Below are 19,077 nucleotides of genomic sequence, written 5' to 3' on the forward strand. Positions count from 1 at the left end.
GTACCCTAAAGAACCACCAGGAAGAGGAAGTGGGATCTTGTGGACACTCAATAAGTATTTGATTTTGATGAGCACTTACTACTTCCCAGCAGGGGCTAGGTTCTGGATGGGGATACACAGATAAATAAGAAAACGTCTTATCTGAAGAAAGCCTGGAGCTCAAAGGAGAGTCGCTCTGCCTACCTACCTACTCAGAAGATGCAGATGAACAGCTTTGAGAGCCGTGATTCTCCAACGTGACATCACTCGTAGCTTGCCTGCCTGACTTCCGAAGTGACCTCACTCGTGCTCCTGCTTGACTTCCTCCTCGGCTAACGTAAAGATGCAGAGTCTTAGAACACCACAAAAGTGTCATTTTGCCACGCTGGAGGCTCAAGCCAATGTTTTATTCCTTCTAGACTCTCTAGGGCACGGCTCACCCTTTACCTTTCCTGCTTCTCAGCACTGGTTCTCAGCCTTTCCGATGCTGCAGCCCCTTAATACAGTTCCTCATGTTATGGTCACCCCCGACCATAACATTATCTTCATGGCTGTGTCACAATCGTCACAACTGTAATCATGCTGTTACGAATTATAACGTAAGCATCTGATACACAGGCTACCTGATACCCGACCGCAGGAGGGTTGCGACCCACAGGTTGAGAACCACAGTTCTAGCATGAATCCCTTAGCTTCTAGACCTTTATTGGGACAGTTCTCTCCTTTGCTAGTATGATGCAGCATTTCTGGGGATATCCTTAGAAACCAGCTGACCTGGGCTACACCCATTTGTACATAGTACGTGTTAAATCGTGGTGTGGGGGCGAGAGCGGAGTGGGTTCATTGTAGATGCCATTATACAGAGTGACCTGTCACATGGGCGGTCCCCATGATACCATAGAATGAATTCGGGGCAGCTCTCAGACCTCGGGCAAGCATGTTACATACCTAAGCTCCCCAGTCCATCTGGGTGAACGGGAAGGCACAGAACTGTCTGGGAGAGCTGGAGTGAGGATTAATGGAGGTGCAGAAAGACAATGCCTGGCTTTCAATAAATGTCTCTTTTGGAATGGTTCCTACACGCATCCCTTGTCTTCTCGGTGCGTTTTGCTGAGGTCACTGCTTCCCCAAACCCTCTCTTAAACTATCATTTGCTCGCTAATCATGTTACAAGCTCCACCAATAGCTCTGGAGTCCAGTCAACGAGTGTGTATGTCTGTCTCCAGCTCGCTAAGCTCAGTTTCCTCCTTTGTGCAACGGAGATAGCCTGTACGCTCACAGGCTACATTAAGACACACGCAAGGGCTTCCCGTAACGTCTGGCACATTAGGGCCTGATAAACAGTAGTGTTATTCTCCCCAAAGGCCTGGCCTCCTTTCAGCCTCATTTCCCACACTCCTCATTCTGCAGGGCGGACCAACCCACTTGTCTGTGGGCAAACCCTGAACCAGTGAGTATAGCCATTGCTCGTTTAGCTATTCGCCGTCTCCAGTTAGCAAATCGCTGTCTCCAGCTTCCTCCAGGTGCCCTATGTAATTCATTCTCCTGTTCCACTTCGCTTCCCAGAAGTGTGTCCAACCTTGACCAACCTTCTCAGTAGCAATTGCTTATGCAGGCCCTTTCCTTAATTCTAGACATGGGCGAATTAAGGAAGCACCTTGAAGCACCGTATCTCCCCAGGAGTATGGAAAAGTACTTCCCCCTCCTCAAAGGCCTCAATTTTCTTGTTTGGAACGGGCTCATTGGACTGGAAGGTTAAAGCTCCAGCCAGGGCTGAGATTTTAAACAGATAGAATTTTATTAAGTGGCAGGAACCTAGGTCGCCTACTTCACTTCTTGCAGAAGGGGAAACTGAGTACCTTTGGTGTTTTGTTTTGCTTTTTTCGCTCAGAAAGAGACGCGTTTTCCTTTGCCCCAGGGGTAAGCTTTCCCTGGAAGGAGGCAGCTTTATTTTCTTCATCGGGTCAAGGGGGGGGGGACTCTCGGACTTCTCGGGGGTCCTGCGCGCCCGGAAACACGTGTGTGCTCACCTACGTGGACGCACGTGAGCGCACCTACAGCAGCAGGGGGCGCTCGGGCCGGCAGGGGGCAGCACAAGCCCGGCGCAGCCCCGGGGGAGGAGGGCGTGCTGCAGTGCCGGCGGCGGCGGCTGGAGGTGCAGCCCTCCCAGGTGGGAGGCGGGGGCTGCGGGCGCAGGAAAAGGCGCCCCGGGAGCGGGCGCTCGGCGGGGGCCTCCTCGGGCCGGGCGCGGCGCGAGTGGGAGCGAGCGCGCCGGGAGCACGCAGGCGCTTTGCTCCGGCTGGCCCTCGGCCGGCGCGCGGCGCGGGAGCAGCCCGCAGCCGGGTCTCCCCGCGGCGCTCTTCGCGGGGCAGCGGCCACGCAGCAGCCGGCCCCCGACCGACTGCCCCAAGCGCGCGGCGGCGACAGCGGCGACAGCGGTGGGACGGTCCTTCGGGCCGCCCGTGCGCGCTCTCTCCCGCGCGGCTACTCTCGGCGGGCGCTGGCCCGGCCGACGCGTCCCCCGGGCGGCCGGAGCGCGGCCTCGGCCTCGGCTGGGGCGGGAGCGAGCCCCGGGCCGCAGCCCGCGGGAGGCGGCGCGGCGCGGCGGGCACTGACGGCGGCGGCGCCGGGCGCTCCCGGGCGGCGGCGCGGCGGCAGCGCAGGGGGCGGAGGCAGGGGGCGCCCCCGGCCAGGATGCTGCGGTTCCTGCGCCGGACCTTTGGCCGCCGCTCCATGCAGCGCTACGCGCGGGGCGCGGCGGGGCGCGGGGCCGCCGGGCTGGGGGACGAGCGCGACGGGGGGCCGCGAGGGGGCCCGGCCGCCGCCGCCAGCTCCTCCGTGCTGCCCGCCGCGCCCGGGGGCAGCGTGTTCCCGGCCGGCGGCGGGCCCCTGCTCACGGGCGGCGCGGCTGTGCACATCTCCGCCTCCGGAGCTGCCAAGGCCACCCTTTACTGCCGTGTCTTCCTGCTCGACGGAACCGAAGTGAGCGTGGACCTACCGGTGAGTGACGCGGCGCGTGCGGGGCGATGGCAGCCTTGCGCTCCCTGGGGCAGAGCCCCCTGCCCCTGTGGTTCTTTCCCTCCGGGAAGCTTCCCGGGCCGCTCTTCGGGACCCCTCCCCCCATCTTCTGCCGGTCTTCCCCAGCCACGAACCCTCCCGGACCACCAGCCAGAGTATGCTCTGGGGCCCAGCCTTTGACATCTGGAACCACAGGGTTGCGGGGCCCTTCTTTGGCGACCACCTAGGGTTTTTGTACCTCACTCCCACCCCATGCTACCCCATGCACACGTCCCCAGGTCCCCTCCTCTTGGCGCAGGTGGCCGGCATTCCCTGCCGATGCTGGGTTGAGTAGAATTATTCAAGCGACGCAGGGCTGCTCCGGGCTATCCCGCTTTGGGTGTCAGGCCTTAGTAGAAGGGGGAAATTATTCTTGCCTGGTGCTCAGCAGGTGCCCCAAGTTTGGGGAGAGGCTTAGGGAACAGCTTTGCCTCTCTGCCCTCTGCGGATTCCCAGTGGATGGCCCCCATAGGGAGCCTATCCCAAAGTGCTCCCTGGCTCACAACCTCGCAGGGAGTGGAGTGACTTGGGAGCCAACTCAGGCCAGGTCGGCTTTGAATGGACCGAAGTCTAGGGGTGCTGGGAGTTGGCTTCGGCCCCCTCCTCCGGACTGGCCTACCCACTCGTTCCCACACCCGGCAGTGTGCGTGGGACGTGCAGGGCATCCCGGGGTGGCAGCACCAGGTCCTGCGTCCCGGCCACACACCCACAGGTGGTTGCACCAGGGCCCAGTTCCAGGGGCAAGCTAGGCCAGCGCCAGTGTCTCTGACAGGGAGCCCTGCCGCCAAAAAGAGCCTTTCTGGCCGAAGGGGCCAGTCAGATCCGATCAAACGACGCACTAACGGGCGCCCACTGCGCTGCGGCAGACAGTGCCTTCGGGAATCTTTGAGCATGACAAAAGACACCGCAGTAATTGAGCTTTAGATGAGTTACAGATTGTCCGGAGCGTTTAGGCCTCCGGACAATCTGTAACTGGGTGGTAGAAATTCTTCGGACACAAGAAGAGACCACTTAACCTGTAAGGGCTTCAGATGGGAAAAAAATCAGCCTTGCTGGCTTGGGCTCTAGTGCTGTTTCGTGTGGGTTTAATTTGGAGACAGTTTCAATTTATGGTAGTTTCATTTTTGTGGTTCCTGTGCTCGATAGGAGAGCATTTTGTCACAAAAATATCCTCTCGAGGCCTTTTCATAGAAAAGGTGCCAACATTCCCCAGCCCGGAGCTGTTGTCTTTTAAAAAGCGTACATGACACTGCTCCCCAAGAAGGAGTCTCTCTGATGCAGAGGCAGCCTGAGAGCGGCGAGCAGAGGCTAGGCGAGTGGGCAGCTTGGGTTGGGAGAGGATGTGGCGCAGTTTGCATCTGGCAAAGGAATGCTATCCTTGGAAACTTCGTTGGTGCTCCCTTGCCTGGTAGTTTTCTTGTCTGTTCCCCAGGGATAATTGGCTTATAAAATGTATTGCTACTGTCAGGTTTGCACGACAGGCTTAAGTGGTGTTTCTGAGATGAAAAATTGCAAACGGAGTGAAGTGCCTGTGTTCTGAAGAGATCCAAACAGGTCCACAACTGAACAGGTTGGGAAGCTGATGGGGCCATGGGGGAGGGGGGAACAGTGGCATCCTGAACGGCTTCTTTCTTTTTTATAAAAGGGCACAGAATAATTCCTCCATCTCGGGTTTCCTTTGGATGGCAGATCTTTTCGGTGCCTTTTAAAAATAGGTGTGATTTAATGAACCCCGAGTTTTCTTTCTGCATATAGCCGTATGACCATGCGCCATGCCCCATAGACAAATAAAAAGCGCATAAAGGCTGGCTTTGTCGCGTGAGCTCTCAGGGAGGAGAGATGAAGAAAGATTGCCAGTGAGCACAGCCCATTGATTTAAAGATTTATTAGATATTGGGATTGCATCAGTCTCCTCCACTGATCTTCCCAGATCGGAGTGCTAGTTCCTGTAATTAATTTTCCCAGTTACTCAGTTTACCGCCAGGCGGTGGGTCCCCTGTGGATTTGTAGCGTTTGTACTGTTCCTCAGACCCACTTTACTGGATCCCCTTCTAGTCCTCCTTCTAGGCATTTGACCCACTGTGCTTGTTCTTCTGTCTCTGGATTTTTATTTTTTACTGTTTTCCGGGCTCTGGCCTTTTCCTGGATGCTTGTCACACAGATGAGATTTACCTTTGACCTGGTACCCCTAAGCTTCCTTGTATGTTGAATCTCTTCCACAGGGACCTGGCCAGACTATAACTCCTTTGTAATTTAAACCCTCTGGTAGCTTCAAGAAGTCCTTTGCTCACAAAAGTGGTAATGTGTTGTCATAAACCTTTTTATTAGCCCCTCTCAGGACAGACACTTGTGTTCCAAAATGGCCCCAGACACAGTAACACACTCAAGAATGGCCAGGCTGTGGCACCTCAGTGCACTTACTCATTGTTTATGGGGTGTCCCGAGTGTGCCGAGCCACTTACTGTCAACACAGAGGTCAGGGAGATATGGCCTGGAGACTCCTGGAAGACACATTTGGAAAGATGTTTTGTATCCGGAGTGATGCGAGCAGGGGAAATACTCCCTGGTGGGATGTTCTAGAAGGTTGAGGTGTGCAGGTTTGGGGTGTAGGTGTCAGAGGTGTTAGGTAAGAAGAACTTCCTGAAGCTTTTGATGCTTGAAATGGGAACAGGTTAAATCCACTGTCACTTGTCAAAGCCATGGTCCAGTTGCCACTAATAAAAGATGTCACTGTCATTTTTCTAGTGAGTCCCCTCCCGACAGACTTGGAGTTGGGCGGTCTGATTGGTTGAATCTGCCAGCATGCCTGGATGTTCTGAGTCCTTCATGTAGAGAGTCAGACTCTCTGAATAAACACCGAATAAAAGAAATGAATCAGAAGGTCTCACCTAGAGTACACAGTCCAAAGCCGGCTCGGTGTACAAGTCCCCAGTGTCCGGGGGACAGCAGCACCGCCGGGCATCTTCCTCCTGTTAGTCTAGCCATGGGCAGCCTTCAGGTGTGGTCTGGTCTGAGAGAGCCAGGCATTTCCTCCTGTGAATGTGTCTGTGGATCCCACTGCTTGGTGTGTTGGCAGCAGCACCCACTGTTGACTCATTAGCTCTCTGTTGACTAAATCCCTGGCGTGGCTCATGCTAGGCCGCTAGTCTCAGCCCCGCCTCTGTTGCCGGTGTGAGTGCGTGTGATCTTTCAGCAGCCCCGTGTACATAGCCGTTGGGACCAGTGGCTTGCCAGTTAGCACTCCCGCCATGCCTTGCAGGGGAAGGCTGGTTGGCCAGTGTAGCATTTGGCACAGTTGCTCTCAGTGTATCTGGAACTTGGCATAGACTCACCAGGGTACTGTGCAGACACAGAGAATTTCAGCGTTACTTTATAGCCCGACTGCCACCTTGGGCTACTTGGGCTCCGAGCGTTGGCTTCCCCATTTTGAAAATGGGGAGATGAAATGATCAAAAGCAAATTGGAATGCTTCAGTAAACGGCAAGGCATTGGAGGATTGCTAGAAAGCCTTAATTTTATAACCATCTCGTCCTTTTCTATGGAATGTGGAGTTTTAAAGAATTGTAATATGGACTTTAGAAAAATAAAAGTGAGCTGTAGCAGGGCAGGCTCTTGTTCAGTGGAACGGGAAGCTGGGCGCTGGACGGGAAAAGACGCCTCCCCACAGGCTCTTACAAGGACTGCTAGAATATAAAGATCGTCTGCCTTATTTAGGAATTGAGAAATCACACCCTGTCCAGTGTGTATATGGGTGACTAAGGGGCCATAAAGTGACTTCCCTTTGGTCACTCCCTGGAGGGCTGGAATGGGCTGTTCCAGGAAGACACACAGGCTAGGGTGTAGGATGTTGCCATTAATGTCTGTCTGTCTGTCTCTCTCCCTCTCTCGTCTTACTTATGCAGAGAGGGTGTAGGGGTGTGTGGGTGTGTTTCTGATGGTGCAAAGCGAAGCAGGTTTTTTCATCCAGTGTACATTTTTTTTTTTTAATTTAAAACAGTTTCACTGTGTTGCCCAGTTTACAACCTTACAACCCCCGGCAACCCTCCTGTCTCAGCCTTCTCTGGTGCTGGGACTGCAGGCGTGTCTTAAATGTTTTCATTTTATCTGAATAAGTGTGTGTGTGTGTGTGTGTGTGTGTGTGTGTGTGTGTGTGATTTCCCTCCTCAAATATTTGCAGCGCTCTGAGGGCTGGAGAGGCTTCAGCAGTTAAGAACACTGGCTGTTAGAGGATCCAAGTTCAATTCCCATAATCCACTTGGCCACTTACAACTGTCTGAAACTGTGGTTCCAGAGGACCCACAGCACTCACCTGGCACATAGTTGGTACACAGACATACACGGCAAGCAAGACACCTTACACGTAAAGTAATAATAATAATAATAATAATAATAATAATAATAATAATAATAATAATAATAAACCCAAACAAACAGAGTTCGCGCCTAGCATTCAGGGTTCAGTATTTGAGGGAACCAGGCTCCCTGCTGTCCACAGTCCTCCACTGCAGATGATGCTGGTCACTCTTTGTCTCTTTGCATTCTCTAATACACTGTGGCTCTGGCACTGCATATCAAACCCACGACTGGTGTGCCTGTGAGTGTGTCCCTGTATGTGGTGGCTGTGGGGCAGTCTTTGACCTGGGTATTGGCCTGTGTTGCAGAGAGCCTGCTTTTGCTGTAGTGGAGGCTGGGCTGGAGGAGGGATTTGATGCTGTATTCCAGGGGGAGGGTGAGGAGGGCGTCTCTGGGAGAAGGGACAGAAGGCCCTGGGGCAGTTCATAGATGGATCAGGTGAGCATGTGGGGGAAGGACAAGGTGCCAGTGTGGAGCATGCGTGGGTGATAGGCCCCCCCTCCATTGTAGGAAAAGTGAGGGGCACAAGGGAAACCCCCCAGGTCTGACTGCCTCAGCTGCCTTTCCGGGCCCAGGTCTTTTCATATAAATAGATATTGGTGAGTGACAGCCCTGCAGCCCTTGCTCCACCCTGGGGAGCCTTGGGTGTCTGTCCCCAGGGGCCATGAGATTGTGTTGTTTCTGTAAAGTGTGCCTTTATTATAAAAGGTAAGCTGAGCTAGGAGTAAGCGAGGTGAATGGCCCGCGTCCTTCCCCGTAGGATGTGGCAGAGACTGCCTGAAGCTGGCGCCACACTGGTCAGTGTGAGGAAGGGAGGACGGGGTGATGAGTGTGGTGGGGTCTCCTGGTCTCTCCAGAGGTACCAGCTCTAAACAAACATTAACTCTCTAAGTCTTTCCCATGTGAGTAATCTCATTGAATTCCGTCCCTGGTTTTGAAATAGCAGAAGGCCATGGGGGTGAGCCTTTTCCTTACCTAAGTGTGAGAACTTAGAAAACTTCTACTGTGGTAACCATAAAGATCCCCCTTCTCCTCCATGTGTCCTGCCTACTGCTGGACCTCTTTTGCTGGCTGGTTGCAGATGTCCCCTTCAGCTCCTCTGCTCTACCCAGTGAAAAACCCTCTTCAGAAGGGTCTGCACTGTCTATCCATTACACACACCCCTACCCCACCCACCCCACCCCAGCTTTCCACTGCCGGGGTCACCTGCGGATTCATTGGTGTGCTTTCTCAAGTGTGCTGGCCTCCCCACATCTACAGCTAAAATAGGTTGTCTGCAGAAGGGTTAGAAAGTGTGGAACAGCTTCTCAGATTTCCTGGGAGGTTGGAACCTCTGGTGACAGTACTTTTAATCTTTGTGTTCATATGGAAATGTGGGAATGGGAAAGGGCCAATTGGAGAGGCTCTGTGGACCCTGACTTTGCAGTGGAGCTATGCCCCCGCCCCCCACTTGTCACACTCTAGGAATGTAGAGCAGTGTGCTTGGTCCTCTGAGCTCTCTACCTGGCTGAGAAGCAAGCTAGGAGCCCTCCCTGCCTCTGTTCTTCCTCCTGTTGGTGGATTTTCTTGTGTTCCTTGCATCAAGGAACTTCAGTTGGAACAGGGTGGTGGTTAGTTTTAAGTGTCATTTGACATAATGTAGAACAACCTGGGACTTGCTCTGGTGAGGGATTGTCTGGATCAGGTTGGCTTGGGCTTGACTGTGTGTGTGTGTGGGGGGGTCGTCTTGGTTGTTAATTGACACAGGAAGAGGAGCCTTAGTGTGGGCAGCACCGTTGCCCTGAGTTCCGGTCCGATTTGTGTGAGCAGAGAACTCAGTTTAAGCAGTGGGTGTGCACAGATTCATTCTCTCTGCTGGACTGTGGGTGGGACTAGTTGCTTGTGGTTCCTATTACTTAGAATTGTGAATTAAAATGAACCCTTCCTCCCCTAAGCTGCTGCTGCTGCTGCTGCGGCTGCTGTTTTGTTAGTTTGTTTCTTACCCTGCCAGCTAAGCCCCCAGCCCTCTCCTGTCAAACTCAAGGCTAGCATTCCCGGGACCTCCGAGCACAGCACAGACCCGGGTTACAGAAAGGAAACTGGGAAAGGGAAGAAGTCACAGTCCTTAATACCTGTAAAAGCCCCCAGCCAGAGCTGGTTTGTTGGATTCCAGTGTCTCTAATCTTGCCTCTTGAGCCTCTGTGGTTCCTCTCCAGCTAACTGGTCACTTGATGTTAATGTCTGTTTACAAAGAATTGTTTTTCAAAGTGCTTGTGCAAGGGAAATTTTCTGACGTTAACAAAGACCTATGGAAGCCCTTCCAGTGTGTTGGCGGTGCCAGTGGTGTGTGTGTGTGTGTGTGTGTGTGTGTGTGTGTGTGTGTAGGGTGAGTGTCTTTCTCAGTTCATAGTGGTAGACATGTAACTGCATAGGAAGCAATACAGGGGAGGGGCTGCTGAAGTGTGTGGTGGACTTGGAAAAGCTTTGATTCCTGTAGAGATGGGGCTGTCCCAAAACATACACAGTAGCACAGCTGTTACCTTTTGCTAAAGGGTTATCTGGGCGGCAGGTGCAAAGGCCCAGAGGATGGAGTGAGGAGGAGGAGGAGGCCCGCTCACCTTTTGGGCTCCTTGGGGCAGGTCTGGAGGGCTGTAAACTCTGACTGTGCCTTGTGAGGGACCTTGAAGTGCAAGCGATTCTCATCTGTGATCTTTGTGAAGCTCACAAAGACTGTCTTCCCAGAGTGTTACAGGAGAGTCAGACTTAGCTGGCAAGTTAGGAAACTTGCCTGAAGCCACACAGCTAGCAAGGTCCAGCTTCAGGCACAGACTGAAGAAGATGGTCTGAGAATGGTCTGGTCACAGGATGGGTGAGTGGCTTCCAGTCTGTCCCAGGGATTTATAGGTGCATGGGGACCCCAGAGTCAAGATTTCTGCCTTTGAAGGCCATTTGGGAATTCCAGAGCCCGAGTTTACATCTTTGTAGACCGAGGGCAGTTTGTTTCTTTTTTCTTTTTGTTGGTTTCGGTTTTTGGTTTATTATTTGTTTTTTCAAGAATTCACTCTGTGGCCTCAAACTCACAGAGATCTACCTGCCTCTGCCTCTTGAGTGCTGGGATTAAAGGCGTGTGCTACAACCAGCCAGGTCTTCTGACTTGAATGCCATTCTTCAACACTTGGGTCAAAAGCAGTCTTCATAAAGTGTCTAGTAGAACAACATTAAAACTATCATCAAGGGGCTAGTGAGATGGCTCAGCGGTTAAGAGCACCAACTGCTCTTCCAGAGATCCTGAGTTCGATTCCCAGCAACCACATGGTGGCTCACAACCATCTGTAATGGGATCTGATGCCCTCTTCTGGTGTGTCTGAAGAAAGTGACAGCAAACTCATAAACAAACAAACAAACAAACAAACCCTATCATCAAGAAAATGGCTGTTCATCTCCTCATTCTGCTGCATAGCAACTGTTGGGTTGCACTCTTTGTCTCTGTAGAAGCATGGCAGGCTTTGTTTTGATTTGTTTTGTAACCTGGGAGTTGAACCCAGAGCTTTATACGTGGCTAGGCAAGTATTCTCCATTGTCAGGCTTGTTCTTTTCTTAGCAAAATATTTCCCAACTGCACAGGCTTCCTGAGCTTCTCACCCTCTGGGTTCGGCTTCTGGCTGACTTAAATCTGCCCCGCCTCTCTGTGTGTGGCAGGTGAGTAATGCCTGCCGCCGCCTTCTCTCGTCTCTGGGGGCTGGAGGTTGTACACAGCATCTGCTCTGGAGCCTCTTGAGCACCTTGCCTCCCAGGTTCACAGAATTTGTGTCATTTCTTTAATGGCCTTGCCTGGCAAGGTATTAGCTTCTCCTTCCAGGGGGTTTCCAGAGAGCAGATGGCCACAGGCCACGTGCCTGGTAAATGTGGTCCATCCGGATTCGGTCTGGGATTCTGGACTCTCTTTCCGCTGCTTCCCCCAGCTCACGTGCACAAGCAGCTCGGCCGGTTCACCTCAGGTTTTGCTGCCTCTTTCCCCTGGTCTTAGCTGGCTAGTGTGCACAGCTTTTTTCTTCTTATAGTTAAGAACTGGAAGATCCCTCAGGGTTCTGTCCTACTGTGGTACTACGCAACGATTCCCGGCCCTAGGGTTGGGGTCTTCCACCTTGCTGGCCTCTCTGAGTGTACACCCACAAGTGCCTGCAGAGGAGACGTCCCTGAGCTTTGTGATGAGTTGTCAGAGCGTTGTCATCTGTGTCATGACCTCAGGTTTTGAGTGGCCTGAAAATGCCAACTCACCCCGTTTCCTTGTGCAGCTGCATCTACTCTAAAGCAAGCGTTTCAAAACTTACAGGTAGCATGGAGCTTACCGAGGTAACAGTTTTAAACGTGTGACTATTGTACCATCCACCTCTAGAATTCTTTTCTCTTTTTGAAAGGAAACTCCAGCTCCATTTGAACGCTAACTCTTCATTTCCCTACCACACTACATCCCTCCTCTCTATCGCCCCCTCCCCCCTCCTCCCGGGATTCTTTACCACCCTCCCAGAGAGTTCCAGGGACACTCGTGAAACAGGAGGACTGCTTGTGCACCTGAGCTGCGGAAGCAATGGAAAAGGGGCTCCAGGAGCCCATATTGGATCCAGATGGATCACACAGCATCCTTGTTGGGATGCTCGAAAACAACTTCGCATAGTATTAAAAGGGCCAGCTTACCCCTCCTCACTTCCAGGGACATAACCCCAGCTCCTGGTGCCCACCATTTGTCCCTTTGAAGTTGGCTGCTCTCATCAAATAGATTCCTACAGCATTTGCCCTTCGTGTAAGGCTTGTGTCATATAGCATCGAACCTCCTAGTGGTGGGTTGCACACTGCATATCCAAGTCTGAGAATTTTATGGGTTTGGACTGCATTACCCTAATCTCCCCCATCCAATAGTGCCACTGTCTTTGGAGTCGAGGATGCTCTCGGCCCTTATCTCTTGTTTTTAATTTAATTAATTAGTTAATGACTGTGTGTTTGGGGACAGGACTCTGTGCACGTGCCTTGGTGTATATTTGGCAGGCAGAGGACAACTTGCAGGAGTTGGTGCTTACTTTTTGCCATGTCGGGTCCTCAGGGTGGGAGCAGGCCCTTACCTGCTGTGCCCTTACCCCCTGGTTGTTGGAACTCTGGTGTCTCCCTTGGTACTTGCTCTGTACCCAGTGTCTTGTAACCCTGGCTTAGTCTGGTGGTGGTGGGAGGTGATGAGCCAGTTTCCTTTCTCCCATTACATTTTGGTCAGAGTTGCCCGGTATTGGTAAGTCTTCTGTCTCACTCTAGCCCAGGCTGACCTAGACTCATTCTGCAGCCTGTGCCCGTCTCAAACTCGCAAGGAACCTCCTGCCCGCCGCGTCCGCAGTGCTAGATGTGGGCTGCCATGCCTGCTCGGAACTATATGGAAAAAAACATTTTGTCAAACCTCCTTGACTTGGTCCCTAGGTGTGCACTGTGCAAGTATCTCCTCCAGGATGCATAAACCATGGGGGTGGGCTGGACCTCTGAATATTATGCCAACTTGTTTCTCAGCACCCCAGCAGCTCGTAAAGACATTCATGATCCTTCTGCTCTGGCAGCAGGCATTCTGCAGCCTCTTCTGTATCTTCCTTTTTCGGTGCAGGGGATTGACTGTTGGGAAGGTGTCCTGCTCCTGAGACAGCACCCCACCCCCCACCTTGCCTCAGTCACCCAATCTCCTTCTAGACCGCCTAGCCTTAGCCCCAGTGCCCGCAGTTTGCTACCACTGCGTTTTCCCTGCTGTGCTGGGCTCTTTCACCCTCACACCCGTTCCTCAGTGGGTTTGTCTAACCCCTCCACCAGAGAACACAGTCTGCAGGCTTCCCTGGCAGCCTCTCCTCCCTGAAGAGGAGTTGCTGGTGTTTGACTCCCAACAGCATGAGCTGCAGTAGCAGCTGCTGGGGGCTTTGGGTGAGCAGTGGGTGGTGAGGCAGTCTTGGCTTAATTCTGCCCATATTCATGCTGGTGTGTGTGTGTGTGTGTGTGTGTGTGTGTGTGTGTGTGTGTGTACATGCTGTTTCAAACATGTACTTTCATTAGGTGTCTCTGGAACATAATGTTCCACTTTAAAATATATACATAGGTCTTTGAAACATTGCAATATAATGTAACAATTGCTTTTAGGTATAGTGCATTTAGCTGATGTCATGCTTTCCCACCGTTTTTAGCAGGGTCTAATTGTGTTTTGTTGACAGTCCCCATGAAGCACATGGCTAGCCCTCTCTCCTTTTTGTTTTCATCTTCTACCATGACTTGTTGCAGAAGCTGAGACATCTGTCCCATATACGTCCCTAATTTTCTGGATATTGCTGCATTTGGTCACCCTGGCAACTGGTTGCATTTGAGGCCCCTAAATCAGGACATGTACATCACTGGGATAGGTTTGCTATGCTCAGGAAGTGTGGGTGGAGACACTTAACTGTACCTGATGTGGATACTCAGTGGGAAGGCCTAACATGGGAAAATATCCTGAGGAGACTTTGCAGGGGGTCAGCTTCCCAGGGGGCTGGGTATGCAAAGGCACTGGGTTTTGAAACAGCATGTTCAAGGCTCCTGCTCCTAGCTCTGTGCCCGCCAGCACTAACTCTTTCCCACTGATCTTGTCTCTTTGAAGAGGTCCAAATTTCCCTCTGTGGATGGGGGAAGGGACATTTTTTCTTCTGTGTGCTTTCGGTTTCTTCACCAGCTCCTTGATAGACACTTTTTTTTTTTTTTTAATTGTGTTCTCTCCCGTCTGCATTCCCTTTACCCTCACAGGGAGCCCGCTGCAAGCCCTGTCTGTCTCTCCCAGCTGGGTATGCCAGCGTGTTTCAGGGAACACAGAGCCAGAAAACACTCCAGACAGAGTGAAGCCATCTAACTGTGGGTCGGTTGGAGTGACTGAGTGTTAGGCTTCTTGGAGCCAAGTGGAGACCACTGTTTCTGAGGTGGATTTACGTTTTCAGCTGCCGGAAATGCTCACTGCTCTCTCCATTCAGCGCATTTAGCTACCCCCTGAGGTCCCACTATCTGCCTCTTCTAAAGCAGCCATGGCGGGGGTTGTCCAGCCTGTGGTATGGACACCGGCGTCCTCCAGGCACCTGATATTTGGTAAAGGCCAGGGTGAGTTAGTTATTAACCTGCCATGCACTCTCAGCTGCCCATCCCTGGCTTTCATCAGCCGCAGGCCTTTTATTGCTCCTGTGGGCTGGGGCTTGAGACCAAGGCCCAAGCAGCCTGCTCTGTGTCTGTTAGTCAGCACCAGTACCTCTTTGATGACAGTCAGGATGGCTGGTCAGAGTTCAGGGAGGGGCCCAGGCTGGCTTGGAACTGGGGTCCAGGTCAGGCATCTGAGCCAGTGGCAGGTGTAGTAGAGCACGGAGATTTTATGGGATCAGGACTGTCTTAATGGAAACAGGAGGAATCTAAGCTTAGGAAAATGTTTTCCAGGATACATTACTATTCTAGAGCTGGGAGTTTGCTGAGCTTTGAATCCAGAAAGCCTCAGCATTGTGAGGAGGAGGCGGGACCCTCTGCCCCTCCCCCACATTTTGCTGCAGAGCAAAATGAGTCTGTAGTCTAAGCCAAGTGTGGAGGTACATGCAGGCGTACCTGTCCTGTAATCTCAGTCCTGAGGGGGCCGAGGCAGGAAGTTCATTACATTGTCAGTGTAGGGCAGCCAGGGTTACATCGTGAGACCCTGTCTGCAAAAGCAAGGACATCTAAAGTAAAAGCTACAGTCTCACCGGGCTCTGGTGCCACTCCTTAACCCCAGAGCTATGGAGGCAGAGGTAGGTGGGTATTGTGAGTGTGAGGCCAACCTGGTCTACAGAGTGAGTTCCAGGACAGCCAGAGCTACACAGAGAAGCCATGTCTGGAAAAACAATAACAACAAAACCCCAAAACAAACAAAAATAACCCCATAAACAGTTTCTTCATTAACAAGATCATAGTTTCTTCGTTAAGGAAAAATGGACATTTGGTGTGTTGTCTTTGTGTGCAGATGTGTGTGTGTGTGTGAGACAGGTGCCCAATGGAGGTCACTGTGAGGCAAGATCTGTTTCCTGTTTACTGTATGTCCATCAAGCTAGGCCTGTGAGCTTCCAAGGATTCTCCCGTCTCTGCCTCCCATCTCCTTGTAGGAGTGTTGAGATTGCAGATGCCTGCAATTCTGCACCCGGCTTTTAAATATGGGTTCTGAGCATTCGAACTCAGGTCCTCAAGCTTGCATAGCAAGAAGCTACCCACTGAGCACCCTCCCGGCCTTGTGTTCTCCTTTTAAAAGAAAAAGGATTGTACGAACTGGAATTACTGTAATGCGCCATTTAATTTATTCACTCGAAGAGAGTCGAGCCTTTCCCATTCAGGAGTTGCCCAGATGGCTAGAGTATTCTATTTTTCCAAAGAGACCTGTTCTGTTATAGCAATTTCACTTATCAAAAGAGGTAAGCCATAGAGCGCCTAGCTTACGTAAGACCCTCTGTGGGGATGGCAGGTGCTCAGAAGCAGAGCCCCACTTTCAGAAGCACATGCAGAGCAGGGTACAGGCTCCTACTGTCCCTGCCCCTCCTAAAACAGAGTGGCTTGTGATGTGAACCTGCTTCAGGTTTATTACTCTCCTAAGCTCAAGCATTCTAGGATCCCACTGAAGGGACACAACTCCCAGTTGCCCAGGCTTCAAGTGGTCCCGGCTCTTGGATCCTGTCTGTCCAGGTGCCAGCCTTCAGAGTGGTGTGGCTCAGCCCTCAGGTTATAATGATGTTGTTTGTTTAGTTCGTTTACATATGTGGGCATTTTGCCGATAGGCATGTCTGTGTACTGTATCATGGGCATGCCTGGTGCCTGTAGAGGCCTGAAGGTGTGGGTTCCGCTGTTACAGGTAGTTGTGAGCTGCCATGTGGGTGCTGGGAATTGCATGTGGGTCCTTTGGAAGAACAGCCAATGGCCTTAACTACTGAGCCATCTCTTCAGCTCATGGACTAGTGCCTTTTAGAAACATTTTCTAATATTCTAGAATCTCCTGGGGAAGTTTTAGAAGTACATTTTCTGGGACACGCCTCAGGTTCTTGGCAAACCCCAGGATTGCTGGGTATGGGTTGGGTAGGATGCTATCCCTAGAGTGTTCCAAGGCTTCTAGGTGATTTCTTGGGCATCATTAAAACAGAGGGAGGACTAGCGTTTTACAGGTCCACATCCTAAAAGTTCTGTGTGCGCGCACTCACTCATGTGAGGCTCTTTCTTTTTCTAGTTTTTATTTTGTACTTGTGGTACCTCTCTGGCAGAGTTGCAGATGTTCTAATTTTAGGGACATTCTACAGCGAGAACCAACAGAGCTAGACTTGAACTGTTTTCAGGTGCAGAATAAATAGCCCCACAGTCCCTGCGACTGTCACCTTGCAGTCCTTGAGCTAGCCCCCACTTCTCATTCAGCATTCCTGTTTGCCTCCCTTTTGTTATCTACATTTTTCTTCTTTGTCTTTTCTTTTCTCCACCCATGACCCCCCCCAACCCCTCCCCCCACAAGGTTTTGCTCTGCAGTTTAAGGCTATCCTGGAATTTACTGTGTATCTCAGACTGGCCCTGAACTCACAGAAGTCCTCCTGCCTCAGCCTCCCAGGTACTAGGATTCAGGCGGGTATTGGTACTGAGTTCTTTTCAGTTGACTCTTAACCTCTTCAGGGCCCGGTTCTCTCTCAGCCGCTACCACACGGCTGGAGCTTGTCATTTGCCATCTCCTCACCTTCCTTCCCTTCCTTCCTGGGAACTTCCTGGAGGGACACTTTGGCTACAGGTGGACCTGATGCTTTTCATGGGATGGCTGTTCTTTATGTAGCAACTAGAATAATGTATAGCTCTACTGACCTTTTATTCTTGCAAATGATTTCTTTTGTTGTGAAGCTGGAGTGACCTAACGTCTAAGGAGAAGGGCATCTGTTATGTTCAGAGGCGTGCACCTTGTACCCATTAAGCAGGCACTCCCCAGCACTCCTTGGCTCCAGGCAACCTAATCTTTTGTTTTTTGTGGATTTGCTGACGCTGGGCATTTAAGTAGAACCCAACGACGGGTGGTAGTTTCTCTCTGCCTGCCTTGACTTAGCATGATGTCTTTAAGGTGCGCCAGCCGTTTTCTTTCTTCAGTACCCCAGTTTTATGGCTTAGTGTGGTCTATGTCACAGACAGCCCTGCTGACACCCTTACTGTACAAATAGGGAAATAGGGTTACTGGACACGTAAGCCACCCCCAGCGTGCACACTGTATATAAAGGCAGATCCCTGGCCTCTGCACTGACCTCCTGGTGTCTCCTCATAACCTTGACCCTTTGAGCCTGTGCTGTAGGCTCAGCCTTTGAAGTGGAAGGGCAAGCATGAAACTTTATGAGAGACTCTCCTCCTGGGGAGCTGTTGAGCAGGACTATTAGTTCAAAGTTCCTTGGCTTAATGGACTGGGTCAGTTTTGTTTGTGTCCCCCAGATGTTTCATGTTGAGCATTGATTGAGCTGTGTGTATAGTGTGGTAAGCCAACTGGTTTTGGAAGAGCTCTCTATGTTGAAAATGATGTGAGGGCTCCTGAAAGGTAGCAGTTACCTCAAATAAATGGCATCCCCTAAAGGTTGTGTCTCCACTGCACCAGGAGAGCTCCAAGCTATGCACAAAGCCACCCTGGCGCCACTCCATAGCCGTCCAGTGCTTTACGAGGTAGTGTTCCCTGTTTTATGGAGGAAGCAACAGAGGTGCCACACAGCGAAGTCTCGTCTGGGATCTTGTCTTTAGAACGGGGTGGACCCAGGAGGCCTAATTCCAGCTTTCTGTGCTTCAGCTTTCAATCTTTTCTTTAACATTTGGGGTGGGGGGAGTTTGGTAAGGTGGCCCAGTCTGTGAAGAGTTTACCAAGTGAGCATGAGAAACCAGAGTTTGGATCCACAGTGCCGTGTAAAAAGCCCAGTGGTGTGTGCCTACAATCTCAGGGCTGGGGAACCAGCACAGGCAGATCCTGAAGCTCTCTCTGGCCCAGCTAAGACGATTGGGTGACTAGGTTTAGTGGGACAGTGTCTCAAAAAAAAAAAAAAAAAAAAAAAAAAGCAGTCAACAAAGGGTGGGGTTGGGGTGGGTGTGGGAGATGTAAGAGACACATGGGAGAAGGAAGAAGAAAAGATACTAGAGCTATCCTCTGGGAGATGTGTATCAGCAAGGTTTGTCAGAGATGGGGAAAGATGATCACTAAAAACATCTATTTAAAAAAACCCCAAGATGCTATAATGATAGGACTGGAGAGATGGCTCAGCTGTTTTTCTAGAGGACCCAGGTTCTATTCCCAGGGGATCCGATATGCTCTACTGACCTCAGTCAGTGCCAGGCACGCACACGGGGCACATGCATGAAGGCAAAATGAAAGCAAGGTTGCAGAAGTGCCTGAGACGTGATGTCACACTCAGCTTCCATACCCACACACAGTCCCCATACACCAGCATGACCCCCTTCCCCATTTTGGGCTATAACATACATTTCTTAGACCATGAGAACAGAGCAGTCTGGTTGCTTAAATGGAAAAAGGAGGAGGAAAAACACTGTTTTCTATTAGAAGAGGTGATTACCTATCATGACAGTTCTGTGCTTTTAAATCAAGAGGAAGAACATTTTCCCCTAAGATTACAAAAAAAAAAAAAAAAAAAAAAAAGCAACCAGACACTTTGCCCG

General features: G+C 51.4%; 1 protein-coding gene across 4 annotated transcripts in view; it reads left to right on the plus strand.

The window, feature by feature from the left end:
- Positions 1-2,673: 2,673 nt before the first annotated feature.
- The window catches only part of EPB41L4B (erythrocyte membrane protein band 4.1 like 4B), a gene marked incomplete at both ends in the record, with an annotated part of 145,129 nt that continues 128,725 nt past the window's right edge, over positions 2,674-19,077 (plus strand). For all 4 annotated transcript variants that reach the window (XM_080940135.1, XM_080940134.1, XM_080940136.1 and 1 more), the window contains one exon: positions 2,674-2,979. In XM_080940135.1, the coding sequence (XP_080796261.1) occupies positions 2,674-2,979 (306 nt within the window). The remainder of the gene's footprint in view (positions 2,980-19,077) is intronic.

This window comes from Micromys minutus (assembly GCF_963924665.1).
Source record: "Micromys minutus genome assembly, chromosome: 28".
Taxonomy (NCBI): Eukaryota; Metazoa; Chordata; class Mammalia; order Rodentia; family Muridae; genus Micromys; species Micromys minutus.